At 36.8% G+C, this 20,070-nt stretch overlaps 1 protein-coding gene across 14 annotated transcripts in view; it reads right to left on the bottom strand.

Moving 5' to 3' along the window:
- The window catches only part of L3MBTL3 (L3MBTL histone methyl-lysine binding protein 3), a 123,575-nt gene that overhangs the window by 45,787 nt on the left and 57,718 nt on the right, over positions 1-20,070 (bottom strand). For all 14 annotated transcript variants that reach the window (XM_058307415.2, XM_058307426.2, XM_071218659.1 and 11 more), the window contains 5 exons: positions 13,841-13,917; positions 9,759-9,844; positions 6,948-7,058; positions 2,458-2,572; positions 1,065-1,167 (listed from right to left, as the gene is read on the bottom strand). In XM_058307415.2, coding sequence (XP_058163398.1) covers positions 1,065-1,167; positions 2,458-2,572; positions 6,948-7,058; positions 9,759-9,844; positions 13,841-13,917 — 492 coding nt within the window. The remainder of the gene's footprint in view (positions 1-1,064; positions 1,168-2,457; positions 2,573-6,947; positions 7,059-9,758; positions 9,845-13,840; positions 13,918-20,070) is intronic.

Here is a 20,070-nt window from a genome sequence, read left to right as displayed (position 1 = left end):
GATGCAGGGTTTTTAACTTAGTTTAAATTAATCACGTAACTTTTGGTTTGCAGCTATAGAACAACCAAAAGGATTTTTAAATGGTTATTTGCAAATGTAATCACCATTCTGTCTGTGGTTAGACATTTTCTACTCTGGAACATACTGAACTTTTTAAAAGTAAACTATAGCCATATGAAATTAATTCTACCAATTTTACAGTGCATGTTAAGTCTTAAAGCAAAAAGTAGTGTAGTCTTCAGATTTGATTCACAACTTGTATTAACTAGATAAACAAGGAATAATTTTTCTTACTGGGTAATGCACTTAATATGCAGTAGGTCATTTATACTGCCAAATGATTATTTTTTAAAAGTTTGGGGTGTTAGGATTAAATGCCTAAATAGGTGACACTTTTATTTCTTAAAGGTTCCAGTTAAATTACAGGAATTTCTTTATTTCTGTAATATATTTAAAATTTCTATGAAGACTCCAAATTTGTCTAAACAATATATCCAATTTCAAATGTATAAATTTGGTTTCTTTTCTAAGTTACTTAAAGATAAGAGAAAAATGCTGAAAAACATTGATAAGTTACTTAAGGATAAGAGAAATACTGAAAAAAATATTGAATTCTCATGTTTGACTATTTATATTAGTGATTTTGCAATCTTTGCTGCTAATTTACAATAGCCCACCTCCCATTATTCAAATTCAGGAGTTATTCAATCACATTATATTCTTCCAAACAATTTGACAGAGACTGTCTTTTCACTATTCTAGTTTTTAACTCAAAATGATAATTTCAGAAGCTAGGTATCTTCAGAACTAGTCAGGTTGCCAAGAAGAGGCCAAATAGGTAGAGTGAATCTATTTTCATAAGTGTGAATGCATTCTCTCCCAGGAAGATATTCAACTGCAGATATACCCTTCATTGCAACATGATCACCATGGTAACCACATTTAGTATGGATGTGAATTTAGAAGCAAGTTCACATCTATTTATTATGCATGGACAGCATTAACCAGTGCTTATATGGGACACCAAGTTAAGAAATCCTCTTGTGAATGGCAGCAACACGTACCTGTGAGGGCCCAGGTGCCTCGCCTTCTTAAAATGACCAATCCCTTTGCATCCAGGAGTTGAACACCCACCGTGTTCTGAAGCGTCCATTAATTCTAAGGGGTCTATGACAAAGTAAAAAGAGGAAAAGGGTTGCAAAAAGTTAACTGGAAGCCTATAAGCATCAAATGTCTTAAGATCAGAATAGGAAAGGAGAAAAAATCCCTAAAAGTCCTATTTTTGAATCAATACATACAAACCGAAAGAGAAGCAGATTCTATAAAAAGAAAATCTGAAAAAATCTTTTAAAGGTTTTTCCCACTGAGTTTGTTCACAGTATTAATGTATCTTTCTTCAACAGTGAAATAGTAAACTTTGACCTAACTCTTTTTCAAACTGTCACAAATTCGAGAATTATTTGAATCTGAATTAATGAGAAGATTCCAAACAAGTTTTAGCAAGTAAATAGCATAATCACTTCAAACAACACAGCAGAATATAGAGTAACATGTTACAGAACTCCAGGCCCCCCACCACATATTTTACTACCTTCCCTCCCTGACCACTGATTTTAGTGTGTGCCCTTCTAGAGGATGTTCTAAGCATTTAGAAACATATATACATCTGTGTACATACTTGTGTCATGTGGTCGGTTTTGTTTTGCTACAAAAAGGGGCAATACAGATGTCTTACATTCTTTCCATCTCAATGCCAGTATTTTTTTTATGGCTGTTGCATGGTATCTATAGCACGAACCCATCATAATTTGTTTAACTGCTGTTTGTTTCCAAGTTTGACCGTAGCACCCCAAAGTGAAGCTGCTATATTGAGAGGGCACATTAAATTTTTGTAAACTCCAACGATAATTTATTATTTTCACACAAATTTTTCTACCCTATATATAATTTCCTTGAACTCTGAGATGATGGTATGTAAAGTCCTTGGAGCACTTCTTTTTAAACTAAAATAGAAATTTTTAACAGAAAATTTTACTGAGATAGTTGTAGGTTCACATGCAGTTATAAGAAATAATAGAGACCCTTGTATGCTTCGCCCAGTTTCTCCCAATGGTACCATTTTGCAAAGCTCTAGTATAATGTTACAATCAGAATACTGACTAAAATACATTAATTTTTTAAAGAGTCTGTCAAATTTTCTTTCAAAATGCCAGTACTAATTTTCGAAGGTGATGTTTCTAAATAAAAGTAGCAGACTGTATTGTCTATACACATTTTACTTTTTCAGGAATTAACATTTTTTTATTTTATACTTTTGTGGCTATCAGGTAATCAAAAATGTAGTAAAACAACAAGAATTATATAAAGAAGAAAATGTAGAGATAAGGGCAGGCAATAAGGAAATATTAATCATGCTATATGAGAACTTGGAAACTAAGTTTTCCTTATGCTTCTTACTCAAAGGAGGCTGAAGAGGATGGCCAGTTTTTGAACACCAGCCCACAGGGTGAATATCAGGAGAATCTGCATCTATCCAGTAATCATAGCAACTACTCCAGCCATCAAAGTGAACCTGTAGAGCAAAAGGAAATTAACAATACAATTCAGGTCACTAAAATTCCCCTGGTAAAATTTCTGCCCACAGTAACCATTATCATTCTTCTAAATTATATGGTAGACTTAACACCTAATAAATTATTTTATTATTTAAAGCACTTTACTCACTGATTATAGAGAAAAAAGGCACTTTGACCCATCATCAACCTATTATATAATCATCAATAAAAGCTGAACATTAGTTCCACAGATACATCGTGAATCTCTCCACACAATAAACAACTTGAATACAGACTGTGTTATAACAGCTACACATGATGAACACCAAACACACAATCAATATGACTGAGTTAATGGATAGACAGCGGAGGGAGGTCAGGAGGGGAGAGCGAGGAGGCAGGAGAGGGAAGAAGAACTTTCATTGGAAAGGCCAAGCCTATCAGAATGAGCTGAAAAGACCTCTCTATTTTTTATCTGATGCCTTACTAAAAACATGTTCAATTTATAAAAAATTCCTTCAACAAGTGCATTCTTAATTATCATTGCTTTTCTAAAAAATAATTTAATACCTTTCAAAGAGGTATGAATGAATTTATTTGTAATGTAAGCATGGGCTAGCATTTGTACAGAAGACATAAAACTCAAAAGTAATAAAAGAAAAGACTGATGAATTTGGCTACTTGAAAACTAAAAATGTCTGTGTGGAAAATATAATAAGCAAGACAGAAGACCCACAAGAAACCCAAAAAACACATTTGATATATATATATATATATATATATGATAAGGTGCTCTGCTCAATTTATAAAACCTCATATCAATCTGCAAAAGATGAAAAAATAAAAAGATGAGAAATAGATACACATGGTTCATAAGAAAATAAATGGTTAATAAACGTAAGAAAAGATTAATTTCATTCATAATCTGAAAAATACAAATTAACACCATTAGATACAATTCTTATATGAGATTGCCATAAACGTTCATGTTTTGGTAACTCCTAGAGCTGGGGAGTATGAGAATAAATGTGCACACTCATAAACCATTGATAGAAGTGTTAATTGGTGTAATATTTCTGAAGAGCTATTTGACAATAACAAACAACACTTAAAATATATCACCTTTGACCTGATAAGCCCAGTAATTTACTGCCTGTAGTAGAAAATAACCAGAAATAATCAGAGTGTCCACCACCCAGAGGCTAGTTTAAAAAGTTACGGTATACTCCTATGATGTAATTAGCATGCAGTTATTAAAAGTATATGCATATGGATGGCTGTGCCTAAATTTTTTTTTCTGGAAAGAATCATTAAGTAGTTATCTTTTGAGAAAGAGACATGGAGGTGATTGGGGTGAAAAACATTTCATTGTGTATCTTTCTATACCATTAAAATTTTCTAACTATATATGCATTGCATGTAATCTTTAAAAACAGGTTAACAATGGAGAATAAGACCTATTTTTTTTTTTATATTCCTTATTTTTAGTTCTCTATACCAAAAAATCTATTCCTTAAAAGTCTTTTAATTGTGTTTCAGGATGGTTAGACTTCACACACAGTACAATCAACAAAAGAAAAAAGATAAATGGGACTTCATCAAAATTAAAACTTTTGTGCATCAAAGGACTTTAGCATGAAAATAAAAAGACTACCTATTCAATGGGAGAAAATATTTGAAAACCACATATCTGGTATGTAGCTTAATATCCAGAAGATATAAAGAAATCCTACAAATCAACAACAAAAAAACTAACAACCCAATTTAAAAATGGGCAAATATGAAAAGACATTTATCTAAAGAAGATATACAAATGGCCAAAAAGCACATGAAAGATGCTCAGTCTCATTAGCCATTAGGGAAATGTAAATCAAAACCACAATGAGATACCATTTCATCCCCACTAAAATGGCTACTATTGAAAAAAAACAACAGAAAATTACAAATGCTGGAGAGCATGTGGAGAAAGAGGAACACTTATTCATTGCTGGTGGGATTGTAAAATGGTGTAGCTACTTGGAAGACAGTTTGACAGTTCCTCAGATAGTTAAGTATAGAGTTATTATACGACCTCGCACTCCTACTTCTATGTATATACCCAAAAGAAATGAGAACAGGAACTCAAACAGATATTGCATACCAATGTTCACAGTGGCATTATTCACAATTCCCCAAAAATGGAAGCAACCCACATGTCAATCAATAGATGAATTGATAAAGAAAATGTGGTATGTACGCATAATGTAATATTATTCTGCTGTGAAAAAGAGAAAATCTGATACATGTAACAAAATAGATGAACCTTGAAGACATCATATGAGTGAAATAAGCCAAACACAAAAGGACAAATATTGTATGATCTCACTGATATGAAATAATTGGAAAAAAGCAAATTTTTATTCCTACAATACAGGTTTATTAGGGGCCAGGGTGGGAAATTGGGAGTTAATGCTTAATTGGTACAGAGTTTTTATTTGGGATGATGGAAATGTTTTCATAATGGATGGTTTTGCTGGTAGTACAATATTGTAAATGTAACTAACACCAGTGAATTATATATTTGTAATTAAAAAGGGAAATTTTAAATTGTAATATGCTTCACTAGAACATTTTTTTAATAAAACACAGGATTATATAACAAATAGTGAACACTAATGTAAACTATGGACTATAATCAAGAGTATTATTATAAAAATATTATTTCATCAATTGTAACAAGGTACTACATTAATGCAAAGTGTTAGTAAGAGGGGAAATTGTGTATGCAAGGGGTGAATATGGGAACTCTATTTTCTGCATACATTTTCTGTAAACTTAACAACATCTCTAATAAAAATAAATTTAAAAAAATCTTAATAGAGGCCCTGCATTACTTAAAAATATATAAAATGTTATACGAATCTACAAATAAGTAACTAAACACTAAAATTTCTATTCTATAACATCACCATATTTTTACAGGTTTTTCATGTTATTTTATAATTGATTTTTCTCATAAATCATCTCCTTGGAAGCAGGTGAGAATGTGATTTATTCTTTTGAAAAAGATCTTAAACTTATATGTACAGCTAAGACTGAGACTTAGTTTCACCACTGCCAGAAATTAGTAAGCAATTTATATAATCTTCTGAGCCACAAGCCCCAGCCTTATTGATAAAATAGTGATAATTACATAAATCTCCCAAATTGTTTCTACATATATCAAAAATGTGAGAACACTGTTACTTGGTAAAATACTATGTAAACTGAACATCTCACTGCTATTAGTATTATTATTCCTAACAGAACTGTAAACGATCTTAGGAAGTAAGTAGAATGAGTGTAGTTCCTATTTGAGAGTGAAGTTATGGATGATGTCAAAAACAGAGATGAGGAAAAAAAAAAAAAAAAAACAGAGATGAGAAAAGACTTGGCCCAGTGGTTGGTTAGGGCGTCCGTCTACCACATGGGAGGTCCGCGGTTCAAACTCCAGGCCTCCTTGACCTGTGTGGAGCTGGCCCACACGCAGTGCTGATGAGCGCTGGCCCACACGCAGTGCTGATGAGCGCAAGGAGTGCTGTGCCACGCAGGGGTGTCCCCCGTGTAGGGGAGCCCCACGCACAAGGAGTGCGCCCCGTAAGGAGAGCTGCCCAGCACGAAAGAAAGTGCAGCCTGCCCAGGAATGGCGCCACCCACACTTCCCATGCGGTTGACGGTTGACGACAACAGAGGCAGACAAAGAAACAAGACGCAGCAAATAGACACAGGGAACAGACAACCGGGGGAGGGGGGGAATTAAATAAATAAATAAATCTTTTAAAAAAAAAACAGAGATGAGGCCTCCAGTCTCTTATCCAGAACATCTTCTCCAGTTTATCACAATTGAACATAAACAAGCTGGACCCACCCTTCAAATATGTTTGCTTATTTTATGAGGTATCTGACTTTTAAAATCCAACATTAAAATTTAATTTTCATACAAAATTATTTCTTTTTACTTCATTGACAGGATAGTCTTTTGAATGTCTACATCCAAAAAATTTCATTTAAAAACACTAACCTTTAGTTTAAAAAAGACAATACTATCAGAGAATCAAGCATTGTGACTTTTCTTTATGAAATATTAGTTTATGATGTTATGCTTCCTTTCTTTCTCTAAACATACTCAAAATATTAAAAGCCAATCATAATTAAAGAGAAAACTTCTACAGATTAAAGTAAAAGGCTGGAGGAATATCACAAAAATGCACACCAACCTAATTTGCATATTTCTATGGTTGTAATAATATAGGGCTACTATAAGTTGTACATTAAATATAGTGTCATAAATTACATATAAAGTCTGCTAAAGTTTCCATACAAGATATCTTACAACAAAAAAAAACAGACAAAACCACAACAGAGAACACTTACTTTTATTCGGTGATCATCTGTGTCAGCAACAGTTGCTACTCTAATAAACACAGGGTTTCTTTTGTCTACAACCTCAAGCTTCATTTTTTTCTGGAATCCATGAGGAGGTTTCTGTGATAACAGACAATTTTGAGGAAGTGAGATTAAGAGGAAAAAATAGTGGAACGGGTGGATTCAATGTTACGAAGACAGAAACATTTTAAAAAGATGAGCAATTTAGAACCAGACCTTCCCAACTCTCAAGTTCCCGGCGTGGTGGTGGACCCTACCCTCCCTAGCAAAAAACAAAATCCCAACACACGGCACAAGCCCTGAAGAAGGCCAAACAGCCCAAGCGCCTAATGATAGGAGTGAACGAGAAAGGATGAAGCAAAATACCTTGAGATGAAATTTAAACGTGGTTATTTGATTAGCCATAGGGACAACAAGAAATCTTTCCCATTACCTGAAGGTGTGTTGGCAAAAATCAACGAGCATGGAAAATTGTTTTTAAAAAGGGAGGACATTGAAGGGGCAGAATAAGACACTGAGATTACAAGTGAAATGAGGGTAAAAAGCAACAGATATCTGAAGAAAAGAGACTTAGCCATCAAAACGTGTAAGATGGAGAAGCTCTTACAGGAACAGGAATGAGGAAATCAGTAACTATACCTCGAGTCACCAGAAACCTGTAACTACATCTCGAGTACACCCTTAAATCACTGACAAAATCAGAGGCGGTGGGAGGCAAAGTGATTATTTTAAATATGACGCCAAGCGAATTGCTTAAATTTTCTGAGCTTTGGTACCCTATTTTGTAAAATGAGCATAATAAAACGGTTGCTTTGAAAATTGTGAAAATCATGCAAAGGCCAAGGAATGATCAACTGCAAAGCATCTAAGAGGGTGAACTCGGGAAATCTTGGTTTTTCTCTTGGTATCAATTTTAGACTGATCTGATGTAATTTTACCCAGTTTGAAGCAAACCACAATGTAGCTCTGCTTTGCTTAGACTTAGAGTCAGATAAAAATCTCAGGAAGATGTGGGGTTGAATGGGACCTCACATATATATTTTTGATGTAATATTATTACAAAGTCAATAAAAAATAAAATAAAATTAAATTAAAAAAAATAAAAATAAAATAAAAAAGAGGAAAAAAAAAAATCTCAGGAAGGGACGCAACCTCATCTCAGCTCAGAGTGCCTTGGCATCTGAAAGTGCAGTCTCCAATTTTACAGACCCATGAACTCGATGATGTTCTCATACTCAAAAGGACCAGTGTCTGACTCAGTATCCAAACTGACAATAATTGAGCAGATATTTCCAGTGGCCAAGTGCAATCTAATATCTTCTCAGTGTTAATATACCTGAGAGGTCATGTTAATAATTGAAACCTTCCTTTGTGAGCAAGAGATCCAAATAGAGGGAAATGGACAGATTTGTAGTCTAGTGAAGGAGGAGCTTGAAATCAAGGATGAGCCTGAATAATCTCCATCCCTTCAAAATGAGTAAGCCCCTATGTCCAACTGATTTTTCCTCTGGACAATGCTCAATAAGTGCCAATAAATTATTCTTCTTTGGACTCCATTGTTCTATCTTCTATGCAGAACATTCCCATCTTGATAACACAGTCTGTCTTCCAAAGATTTCATCAAACAAAATAGTTTACAACAGTCAGATTTTCATAACTAGACCCACTGGCATATCGTCTTCGACCATACGCTTATGGAACATCTTATCTCTACAACTATGCTACTTTTACGGCTGGTGGGCTCTGTTCTTTACATGCTGACTCCTCCCTGTTTTACAGTGTGATTTTATTCTGAGTTGCAGGGACATTCTCCCCCATGGATTGACTCAGGGTGGAACAGGGAATTATTACTCATATCTTTGAAGGTATAAGACATACCTTTATTGAATCCCATAGAATAATCTACTTTATGGACTAGGTATATGTGAAATGATTTCTAAAATAATACTTCATAAATATGGTATAATTCTAAACATCATTCCTTTTTCAATACTGAACCTACTACCAGAAGGAATTATATACCCATTCTTTAATGTGGCTTTCTTCATGTAATATGATTTTTTCTTGAATTTTTTTGATGTTCCTTTCTTTTAAATTTGGGCCCATATCTATTCATTAATTCTATCATTTAAATTCCTAGCCATTTATACCCAAAGGGATCACTTGATGAAAAGAGTTGTTTCTGGGAGATTAAATATATCACATTATAAAGCAAGCTATTTGAGATGAAAGGGTTAATAAAATATATTTTATTTTTGATTCTTCCCCTGCAAAGGAATACGGTTTATTTTGAATCATAGTAAGCTGTACCATTGCAAGAAGCAATGACCCTTGTTGGAAAGATACTGTAATAAAAGCAGATAGACTTGAATTTCAATAATTAATCGCACTGATTTATCAGCAATAAAAGAGAAAATAGCATCTCAGCTTGCCATAAATCCAGAGGAATTAATAAATATATTTATCATTAAAAAAAAATCCTGTCCTGTTTTGTTATCTAGTTGGAAAAACTGAAGTTTACTGTAAGATAACAATTTACTCCACACTGTCTCAAGCAGAATTATTTTCCAAGAAGATTTTAAAGTTCAAAGTACATTTTAGATGTCATCAATAAAAACTTCAGCAACAATTTTGATTTTCAAAATTATAGAAATTCAAAGCCATTTTATTTGGCCTTCTCTTCCGCTCCCATTCCTAGTCTAGTTCAATATTCTCATTGCTTTGTGTTCTCACATTTCAATGAATGAATGATATCTTTCACACAAATTAATCAAATAGTGTAAAATGCATTATTCTCACCACTTTGAATGCCCTTGCAGGAGCAGGTAAAGAATTGGTTTCTTCTAAGTATTTATCCCAAGAAAAATGTTTTACATTTGGATACCCTATAAAAGAAAGAGAAAAGTAATCCTAGGAGCTTTAACCAAAATGACTGTAAGAGCCACAAAGTGACTTACAAAAACTCTGACACATTGTTACCACTATAAACTAGGACACTTGGTTCATACTACACATAACGACTTTAAACTGGCTACAAAGAACTATCTGTAATAATGAAATTGTGTTCATCTTAATCATGATTTCTCTGTTCCTTTTAAATGAAAAATATATATAAATTCATACATAAATATATATGCATATACACACAATTGGTATGGATGGACTGTCTTACAAAAGGACACAAAATAACACCCAAATATCTTTTAATCTAGCAATTTTACTTCTACTAATCTACATAACTCTAAACTATATGTGCAAAGACAATGAACTATTACTTGTAAACATGAAAATGTAGCAACAAGTGAAATGAAAATCCATATAGAAATGTGCAAAAATTATAGTACATTTGAAGGTACTATATGTTAATGTTAATGGTGTAAACTCAAAACTTTCAATGTTTATAGAAAGACATAGAAATAAGAAGAAATGTAAACACATGTGTGCACATACACTTCCCAGGTCACTGAGAGAGCCTGGAAGCAGCAACACTCCAGCAGCAACATACAGAATTAGTGCTCAGATCTTGATTTCTCAATACCATTCTCCACTAAAGAACCTGGATCCCTAGAGAAGTGACTGACTTGAGGGTTGGGTCAGAGAAAGTACAAGGTAAAGGCCTCGTTGAGCCAGAAAATAAGAAGTTCTCAGAAAATGGTGAGAACATGTTAAAAGGACAAGGAAACTTGTTTAAGGTGTTTCCCCTGTCCAAATCTGAGAAAATCTACATGTAAAAAATAAATAATGCTAGTAATGTACTATAACCCATCAATGAAAACTGATGTAAATAAACTGAATGAATAAATGGGAATAAGAATGCCAACTAATAAATGCAAAAGGAATGCTGGAATTATAAAAAGTACCATTTAGTGATTGTCAGATTAATAATTAATTCACACATGAAACATTAAGAGATGCCAATACTAATGAGCTAATTTGGGAAGCATGGGTTATTTCTCCAATCTCAAAGTATCATCTCTCCACAAAATATTTAACAACTACAGAAGAGTTAAAAAAAAAAACAAAAACAAAACTATATAGTGGAGAAACCTGGCAGACACCATCTTGATCAAACAGAAAAACCACCACTGGTAAGGAGATGAAATGTGCCACCTCAGAGGATGCAGCGAGAACACCACACTGCTTCTGGGATAATCAGTCACACCCAAACTGAGTAACGTTTGGGTTACTGTGATTACGGTGACTAGCCTGTAATCTTCAAAAATTCTGCGGTCACGAAAGTCAAGGAGAGCCTAATTGAAAGAGATAAGAGGGATGTGACAGCTGAGTGCAAGGTTTGTTCCTGGACCGGATTCCTTTTGCTGTAAATGACATCACTGGGACAACTGACATAACCTGAATGGGTTTTTGGGTCAAGGGTATAAATGAGTTCTGTGCTATTCCTGCACCTTTTCTGTACATTCGAAACTGCTGTAAAATAAAAAAATTTTAACAAATAAATAGGCAAACCTATTTCCATGTCTACAGACATTTTACAACATATTTTTAAGGAACCTAACCTGCACAATTAAAGCAAATGAAGTCAAAACATTCTACTAAATAAAACTGTGCATCTTTGCATATGTGTATACATATAGACAAAAGGTTTTTTCCTGGAAAGACATAATGACAAACTGTTAAAACTATTAATACAGATGACTGGTTATTTCTACTTTCACTCTAAGCTTTTAAAAACAATCATGCACTATGATGTATAATGTGGATAATTCAAGATAAACCTAATTCTAAAGAATGTGGTAATTCAAAATAAAACTAATTCTAAGAGACATGTAAGATTTTTTTATGTGCTGGGTGTTTAGCAAGAAAACGAAGATGGTGGTGGCCAGCAGGGCTGGTCCTGGGATTGATCCAGATGCAGAGGTGTGCTAGGAGGGCAGATGCCCAAGGAGCCTGGGAGATGAGGGTCCCTTTTTTCTGGACAGGAGATCAGAGACTGAGACAGGAATCGGCCCAGAGGACAGACAGTGAGAGCCAAGGACAATGGGCCAGGGTGAGGGCACCAGACAAAGGTGTCTTTTTCATCGTGAAGCCAAAGAACACACATCACACAGCCCATCAAATCAGTCCTATTAGTGGGCACTTTTTTTTACCATGCAATTTTGTATTTTTTTTTAATTGTCAGAAAGCTATGTTTTCTCATCTATTAAATTTTTAAAATCTGCAACAGAAGACAGATGACTGAGTCAGACTACCTCAGGTGAGTCAGTGATAATGTCTAACTCCTCCCCTTCCCAGGTATCTTAACAAGGTGCTGTGGAGATTACCTAGAACTACCTGCTGTTCACTGGTTCTTTGCTGATTTACCAGATCCACGGTTATGGACAAAAATGGGGTTGAGGGGAAAAAAAGGATCAATATCAATTTGAGAAATCTAACAGAATTCTCACCACAGTTGAGTCAGTAAAAATGGCAAAGAGGGCGCTGCCTGCATAGAAGCTGCACAGATGCGGGGGCAGCCACGGGACACAGGTGGGCTGGGCACTGGAAAACCTGCAGGCCTCCTGCCCCTGGGGCAGGGGCCACATTTTGGCCACAAAACCATTAATAATGACACTTTGTCTCTGCTTACCACCAGATTGCTTACGTAAATGCTCTTAGGTCTTCAAACAGCACTGATAAGTCAAGAGAGATGTTTTTCTCTCTTTAACCTATGAGAAAACTCAGAAAGGGGAAGGGACTTGGCCGTGGCCACACAGTAACCACTGGTCCTGAGGAGGTAAAGAATCAGGCACCTTAGCTGAAGCACTATAGCAAGGAACTGGGGGGCAAGCCTACAAACAGGACCAGCTATCAGAAAAGAACGCAAAGCATTTAAAGCGCCAAACCCCAGTCTGCTGCTTACACGCTGTGGGCTACATCCACAAAATAGCTTTTAGTAAACCAAGGAGTGATGAGCTTAACTCCCTTATCCTTTCCCTGTGACAGCATCCACTGAGCAACCACCTACAGTGCAATGACACTTTAAGTTAGCTGATGACCCTTGCCTTTTCATACCAGTATTTGCCATGGCACCCTAAATAGTGATATGCTAAAAAATATTTAACCACTGTATAGATCATGGTGAAGCCAGAACAGAGAAACTGTTCTCCAGCATGTGAGAATATACTCAAATGGCAGAAAACAAGGAGACTATCTATCAGTACCTATACTGTTTTCTGTCAAAGAGAAATGAATAAGCTGACAAGGCTCTAGGGCTGGGGACAGAGAGCTGAAGTGTCCACAAACTTCAGAGAGCAGAGGGGTACAACAGCACTAATGTACAAAATCCATTTTGGAATCAAAATAGAATTAAGAATCTTAACAGAAAAAGGGAAAGAGAATATATGAGTTCTAGTTTAGGTAAAAAATGTAAAGCCTCAAATTATCACTTGTGAATGTTGTGATTTTGCCAAAACCAGCCTTGACACATGAACTCAATGTTCCATCCACAAATGCTGTCACCTGTAATATGCATTTAAGATTTGTATAATTCACTTCTATGGCCATGCAATACATGTAAATGTATACTAATGCAAAGTCTAAAAATGAATTTCAAGTGGAGAAAAGAAAAGATCTCTTATAACATGAGTTCTTATTCCAAAGAAGGAAAAATTTGAGATTCTGTTTTGGATTAAGGCAGAACCTCATAAAATCAAGACATAGAAGGGTTTGGGAAACTACAGACTATGAGCCAGCTGCCAGCTTTTTAAATAAAGTTTTAATGGAACACGTTTACACTTATTCATTTATGCATTATCTATGGCTGCTTCACACTACAATTTCTGAGTGGAGTAGTTATGACAGAGACCATGTATTTTCTATATGGCCCTTTACAGCAGAAGTCTGCTGACTCCCAAGTATATTAGACATATAAGAACACAAACCTGGTGGAGTAATAAGGGTTCTTCTATGTTCTTTACACCAACCAACTGGATGAATGTGTGGACTTGATGCTTCACACCTGTAGAAGAAATAAGTTAAAAATTTCTGATTATCAGGATAAACTCACTAATGCTACTAAAAATAACAGAGATTTATTAGACAGGGTGAACCTCTTACAGATTTGGAAAAATATTTGCTCGAACAGTGTTAAACCAAAGCATATTCCATTCTTCTAATATATTAATGCCTCACAGAATTTTATTAGACAAATATCAAATGGGGTTGGCACCAGGTAAACCATTTTCTTCCCCCCTCCCAAGATATTTTATATTCTGTAACTCTAAATATAGCAAACATTCACAGATAGCATCATTAAAATGCAGGATTTCCATGCATTAAGAACACGCAGAAAAATAAACACAGACTATGTACACAGGCAAGCCAAAATGATTTCAGCCTCTTTAAATGCAAATGTGCAGAAGTGGGAACAAACACACTATCTCTATCACCCATCGGCAGGACCCAGACCAGGTATTAAGCAGAAGTAATGCCTTCTTCTACTTGCTGCCTTCTACTCCTCCCTGTCATCTTTACTTCAGTCAAGCATGTACTTTTTTGGATGCCTACCTGTAGCAGTTTAATATTATTGATGAATTCCAAAAAGAAATATTGGATTATGCTTATAATCTGATCTGTACCTGGGCATGACTGAGCCATGATTAGGGTGTTGAGTCCCCACCCACCAAGGGGCGGGGACTCACAGATAAAAGCCATGGCAAAGAACAGAGTTGAGGGTTTCTGATGTCGAAGTTTTGATGTTGAAGTTTGATGCTGAAGACTTAAGCTGGCACCCCGGGAAGTCAGCACGCAGAGGAAAGAGAAGCCAGCCCCAGGAAGAAAGGAACCTTGAACCCAGAGAAAAGCAAGCCCCAGGAACATAGGAACACAGGAACCCAGGAAGCCTGAACCCTCGCAGACATCGGCAGCCATCTTGCTCCAAATAGACTGGTGAGAGAAGTAACTTTATGGCCTGGTATCTGTAAGCTCCTACCCCAAATAAATACTCTGTATAAAAACCAACCAATTTCTGGTATTTTGCATCAGCACCCCTTTTGGCTAATACACTACCTGATACCTATCTGACTCCCTGCTCCTCAACAAACTTGCTCTACATATTCCTCATCTCAACATTCAACATGTTCCATTCATTCATTCATCCACTCATTCATTCAAATACCGAGTGCCTCTGACATCCAGGCACTGGGATATAAACAGGGCATACAGAAGCAAATAAGGCATACACTGAGTTCCCATCTTCATGAACTTAACACTCAGTGAGAAGATACACGAAATAAGTAGAAAACAAACAGCACAATGCTATGCAGATAATTAAAGCAGAACAAAGGAATGGAATGTGAGAGTGGGGAGGTACAACTTCACATAGCAGAGTCAAGATGGTCTTTCAAATAAGGGGACTTTGAACAAAGACCTGAAGTGAATAAAGTGAGGAACTGAGTCACTCAGTGTCTGAGGGGAAGAAATCATTCCAGGCAGAGGGGACAGCACAGCACAAAGGCTATGAGGTAGGAGCCTAGTGGGACCGTGTCAGGAATAGGAAGGAATAGGCTGAGTGAAGCAAACAATAGGGAGTGATGTCAGAGAGGAAGGGCCTTGAGGACATGGTAGAGTTGTGGATTTTCTTCAGAGTGAACTAGAACATCACTATGGAGAGTTTTAGGCAGAGAAGTGACATAATCTGTCTGATATTTTAAAGGGATTCTCCTGACTGCTGTGCAGGCTATAAACCCTAAAGGGAGCAAGAGAAGAAGTTGGTAGAAGGCTAATGCAACAGCCGATAGTGGTGTCCCAGAGACCAGGTAGTGTCATGTCTAGATACACATTGTGAAAGCAGAACCAAGAGGACTTGTTGAAGGATTTCATACAGACTGCGAGTGAAGTCATGGGCAAATGGAAGAATGGGGCTGCCGTTTTCTGGATGGCACAGTCTATGAGGTTTCACATAGTGAAGGGTTTTGTTAACTTCATTAGGTTTAACAAACAGTTAAGTGTGTCAAGTAGATTAGATATAAAAATCTGGAGGTCAAGGATGAAATTAAGTGTGACAGTCCAAATTTGGGAGTCATCAGAACTTGAGGTGAATTTGAGAATGTGAGAGAGAAGAGAAAGAGGACTGAAGAGGTAGGTGGGAAAGAAGTCCAAGGAAGATGACCAGTGAGGTAAGAGAAATAAAGAAGAAATAAATGGAGTCACTGAAGCTGACAGGTCAAATGCACGAAAGAACAAGAAGCAATCGCTGGATGCATCCATGAAATATCATTGATACCCATGACAAGAGCTGTTTTGGTAAAGCTGAAGATCTGCGTGCGGGGTACAGAAGCCTGAACAAAGGGGGTTTAAGAGCAAATGGAAGGAGAGGCAAAGCAGAGACACCTAAAAGAGAAAATACTTTTAAAGAGGTCTGCTCTAAGAAAAAGCAGAGAAATGGGATATTAGATACCAGAAGGGAAGCTCTGTTTTAAGTTGGGGAATATTTAGGGAAAGCTAAGTGGAAATTCTCTGTACTATAATGAAAATTTTCTTAAAGTCCAAAATTACTTCAAAATTAAAGGTTCAAAAGAAGGTGGGAAACCTGAACATGTTTACTAAAGAAAGATTTGCTGCGGAGCGGCCACACGCAGTGCTCTAGGCAGGAGGCATGAGCAGGCATCCGAAGGTCTGTGCGCTGGTAGGAGTAATTCCACAGACAGGGAAGGCAGGAGGATGCAGAGGAGGGAGCATTGGCTCCATGGGTAGGACTGGCGTCCAGTGCACAAGAGCGGGCAGGACTCCCTCGGGTGGCAGCAGGGGCAGCTTCGGTTTCAGAGAGCGCAGACTCGGGCCAGATGAGGACGGTAAACAGTCGGGGGTCAGCATGCCCACACCTCTTCTGAACCCCGTGACCACCCCCACCTACAATGAAACAGGAAGTGGGGAGAGGCTCAGAAAAGTGTGAGGTGCTTGAGAAAGAAAACGGGGGAGTGTGAAACCTACTGGTCTGGAAGAATCGACAAGGAGAAGGCAGAAGCATCGTGGGGGAGGACTAAGTCACTGGAGGGGTGACGCCAGAGTCCTGCCGTCTTTCCCCAGTGATGTGCAGTTGCTCGAGGAAAGGGAGGGCAGGCAGAAAGATGGAATTAACACCAGGTGGAGAATTTACCAAGCACAACAGAGGAAGTAGAAGTTGTAGTTATAAAAAGAGTAGCTATACTGATATTTCAAAATATACAGGCATCTAGAGATATTCCATAATAATTAAAATCATTTTTTAAAAAGTTGACTTTAGAGAATTTAGAGGATTTCCCAATCTATGTGCCCTAGGATAATGAAATGCTGAAGTTAAAAATAAACAAACAAAAAAAATCAGGTTCCATGGTCAAAAATTTCAGGAAAACATAGCATACTATACCTGACAGTTATATATCATTAACTTATTAGACTGTGAAATTATACTGGAAACCAACCAGTTTCGAATTGTTAATCTGTCTTTTCCTCAAAATACATGATTATGAATTGCTGTCTAGATGGGCAACCCATGACCATCAAGTGGGACTCTAGTGCTCTGAAGAATACATGTGGTTTGGGAATCCTTGGCCTTCTAAAAGACACTGACGAGACCAGTCTTGCCCTACTAATATTCCTCGTTGTTCAGGAAATCTCTACATAGTCCTCCAGATGGGAAATTAGTAAGCAGAAAGCCCACAAGGCAACAGCGGTTAGAGTTTCTGGTGAATAAAGAAGTCTTATGAGTCGTGAATAACAAAGAACTTTCTAAGAAATGTTTTAAGTAAATGAGAGAGTCAACACTTTCCCAACCAGCTTTTCAAAATTAGCAGCTCAGGAGAGTAATATACCATGAGCTAATATAACTTTAGTTTAATGCTCATTTTCTCAGAACTTATTTCAGTAGAAAATACTTTTACCTTAAGAGTTAAAAAGTTTCACCCTTTTTCCTTTATTTACTTGTTGCCTACCCTCCCCCACACTATTTTTTTCCTTAATCCATATTAGCGTTATATGTGTGTATGTCATTATTTTAGAACTGTTGAAAGGTATCTAAGCAGCACTAGCTGGTGAATGCTAACTTCAAACAGCAATTAGTACCTTTCCTACAATACATATTTTCATAAAAGATATTTTAATACATAATTCCTTAAGATGCATTATTCTATTATAAATTGTGTAGTGAAGCTATGGACCTCTTATTTCCAGCTAAACAAAGCTTTTCCTAGATCATCATTTTGGTCACAGATAATTATTAATCATACATTGTTTTTGTTTTAAGGAAAGGGATTAATTGATACACAATGACATTTAAAAGGGGGAAAAAGCAAATAGATGATATTTGCTTGACTTTTTTCCTGCCCTGTCTAATAAAACTGTAGAGTAGTTTTTAAAATTATTTGCCAGATTCCCAAAAATTGCCATTAATAAAAATACTGTGGCACATGATGGACACTCATTTGGTACTTTTTTAATCTTAAAAATTATTAAAATAAATTTGATCAAATCCACCAATGAAAATAAAGAATGAAGCTATCTCAATAGAGAAGATAAAAATAGGGGGAAAACTCTAATAAGATAGCAACACTTCACTGAAAAGTTGGAAGGCCGTGAAATCCCTTCTGCTAGTAGAATAAAACAAGTCATCTCTTAGTCCCATCTAGCGTTCAAAGGCATAAATGTAGCCCCAAAAAAATATAACAAAGAACTAATGGTGAAATTTTTGGCAAAAAGTTAATCACTGGACTTCTCTGTTTCTTTATTTGGGTTTGCACACGCATCTTGAAACAAGTCCATTTCACAAGTAAGAGCAAATTATTTCTGAAGGCTAGCTACTAAGATCAAATCAGCCCTAGTCTGTCAGAAACCAAAGAAATAACACATGGAAAATGCATGTTTATGATGAAAGCATCAAGTGAGCAAACCTTAGGATCCTTGTTTTATGAAAATACAAAGAGGTTAAGTGATTTCATCAAGCCTTTTGGGCTGAAAAAGAAGAAATCCTGGTTTCCAGTCACAGCTAAAGGCTAAACAAAGCCAATGTCCAGCTGCTGGGGTCTGAAGATGGAGTCAGAGGATGTTTCAACAAGCTTACTTAAGGAAAACATCTGTCTGCTGTCTAGCCCAGCCTGTGGGACCTGGTGTTACCAATTAACCATCCACTGACTCAGATCAGACAGACAGACACACACACACAGTGGCCTCTTTCAGACTACAAACAAGCTCATAATTGCTCCAGGGTGCAGGACACCTTCCTTAGAAGTTGCTTTCCCCTCAAGCAGGACTCTCCTTTCCCTTCAGGGGAAACTTCTCTGCTTGCTGCCTCTTAGTTGAGCTCTTCCAACTTCTGTGAACTTGTCTCTGCTCCTAAAACTGCCATATTTCCATTCTCAGAAACCCTATGAGAAAGGTTACTAACCCCTTTTGCAAATGAGGCAACTAAAGTTCAGAGAATAGTCATTTGCTCAACAGACTGGCTGCCATCCCCCAAACACACCCCACCTTCTTACCCCACTGTACCTAAACACAAGCAAGTGCTCTGTGACCAGGAATGTTCCATCTCACCCTCCCTGTCAATTCCCATTCCCACTGTCCTTCCTGGTCCAGCTCAAATCCCACGTCCTCCATGAGTAAACAGCAGTATTTCCCATTTGTGGGCCACCGTAGAGGAAGGCAGCAAGTGGCTGGCTCCAATCATCCGGGGCCCGTAGTCAAGACAGCGATGATTGTTTCTCTCCTCCCCAGACCACAGGCCCCTCAGCACAAGGCTGAGGGTGTTCCTGTCATCTTTTAATCTCCACCCTCTCATCACCAAATTCCCTAATGTAACCCATGTTAACTTTGACACCGTTCTAAGACATTCACAGTACACTGCAAAAATTTTTATGTAACTTCAAGAGATACATAAAATAATTAGTTACCCTTGATTTAGAAATGTAAATGAAAAGCATCTCTTTAAAAAAATAAAAGAAGTTTGCAGTCCATTTAAAGATAATGGGACAAGGTCCCAGTCCTGCTTCTTCTGATTCACTAACACTTTTTCATAGATCTCTTTGCTGCTGATTCTTGCCCTGACTCACTGGGATACCATACTGAGCAGGCTGAAGCGGCAACCTCACTGCTGCAAAGTCCTGTGCTGATATCCTCTGGGTTCCCAAGACCACAAGAAAAT

The sequence above is a fragment of the Dasypus novemcinctus genome, chromosome 11 (genome assembly GCF_030445035.2).
Source record: "Dasypus novemcinctus isolate mDasNov1 chromosome 11, mDasNov1.1.hap2, whole genome shotgun sequence".
Lineage (NCBI taxonomy): Eukaryota > Metazoa > Chordata > Mammalia > Cingulata > Dasypodidae > Dasypus > Dasypus novemcinctus.
The sequence above is the reverse complement of the archived record's forward strand: the minus strand, read 5'-3'. Positions and strand labels throughout refer to the sequence as shown.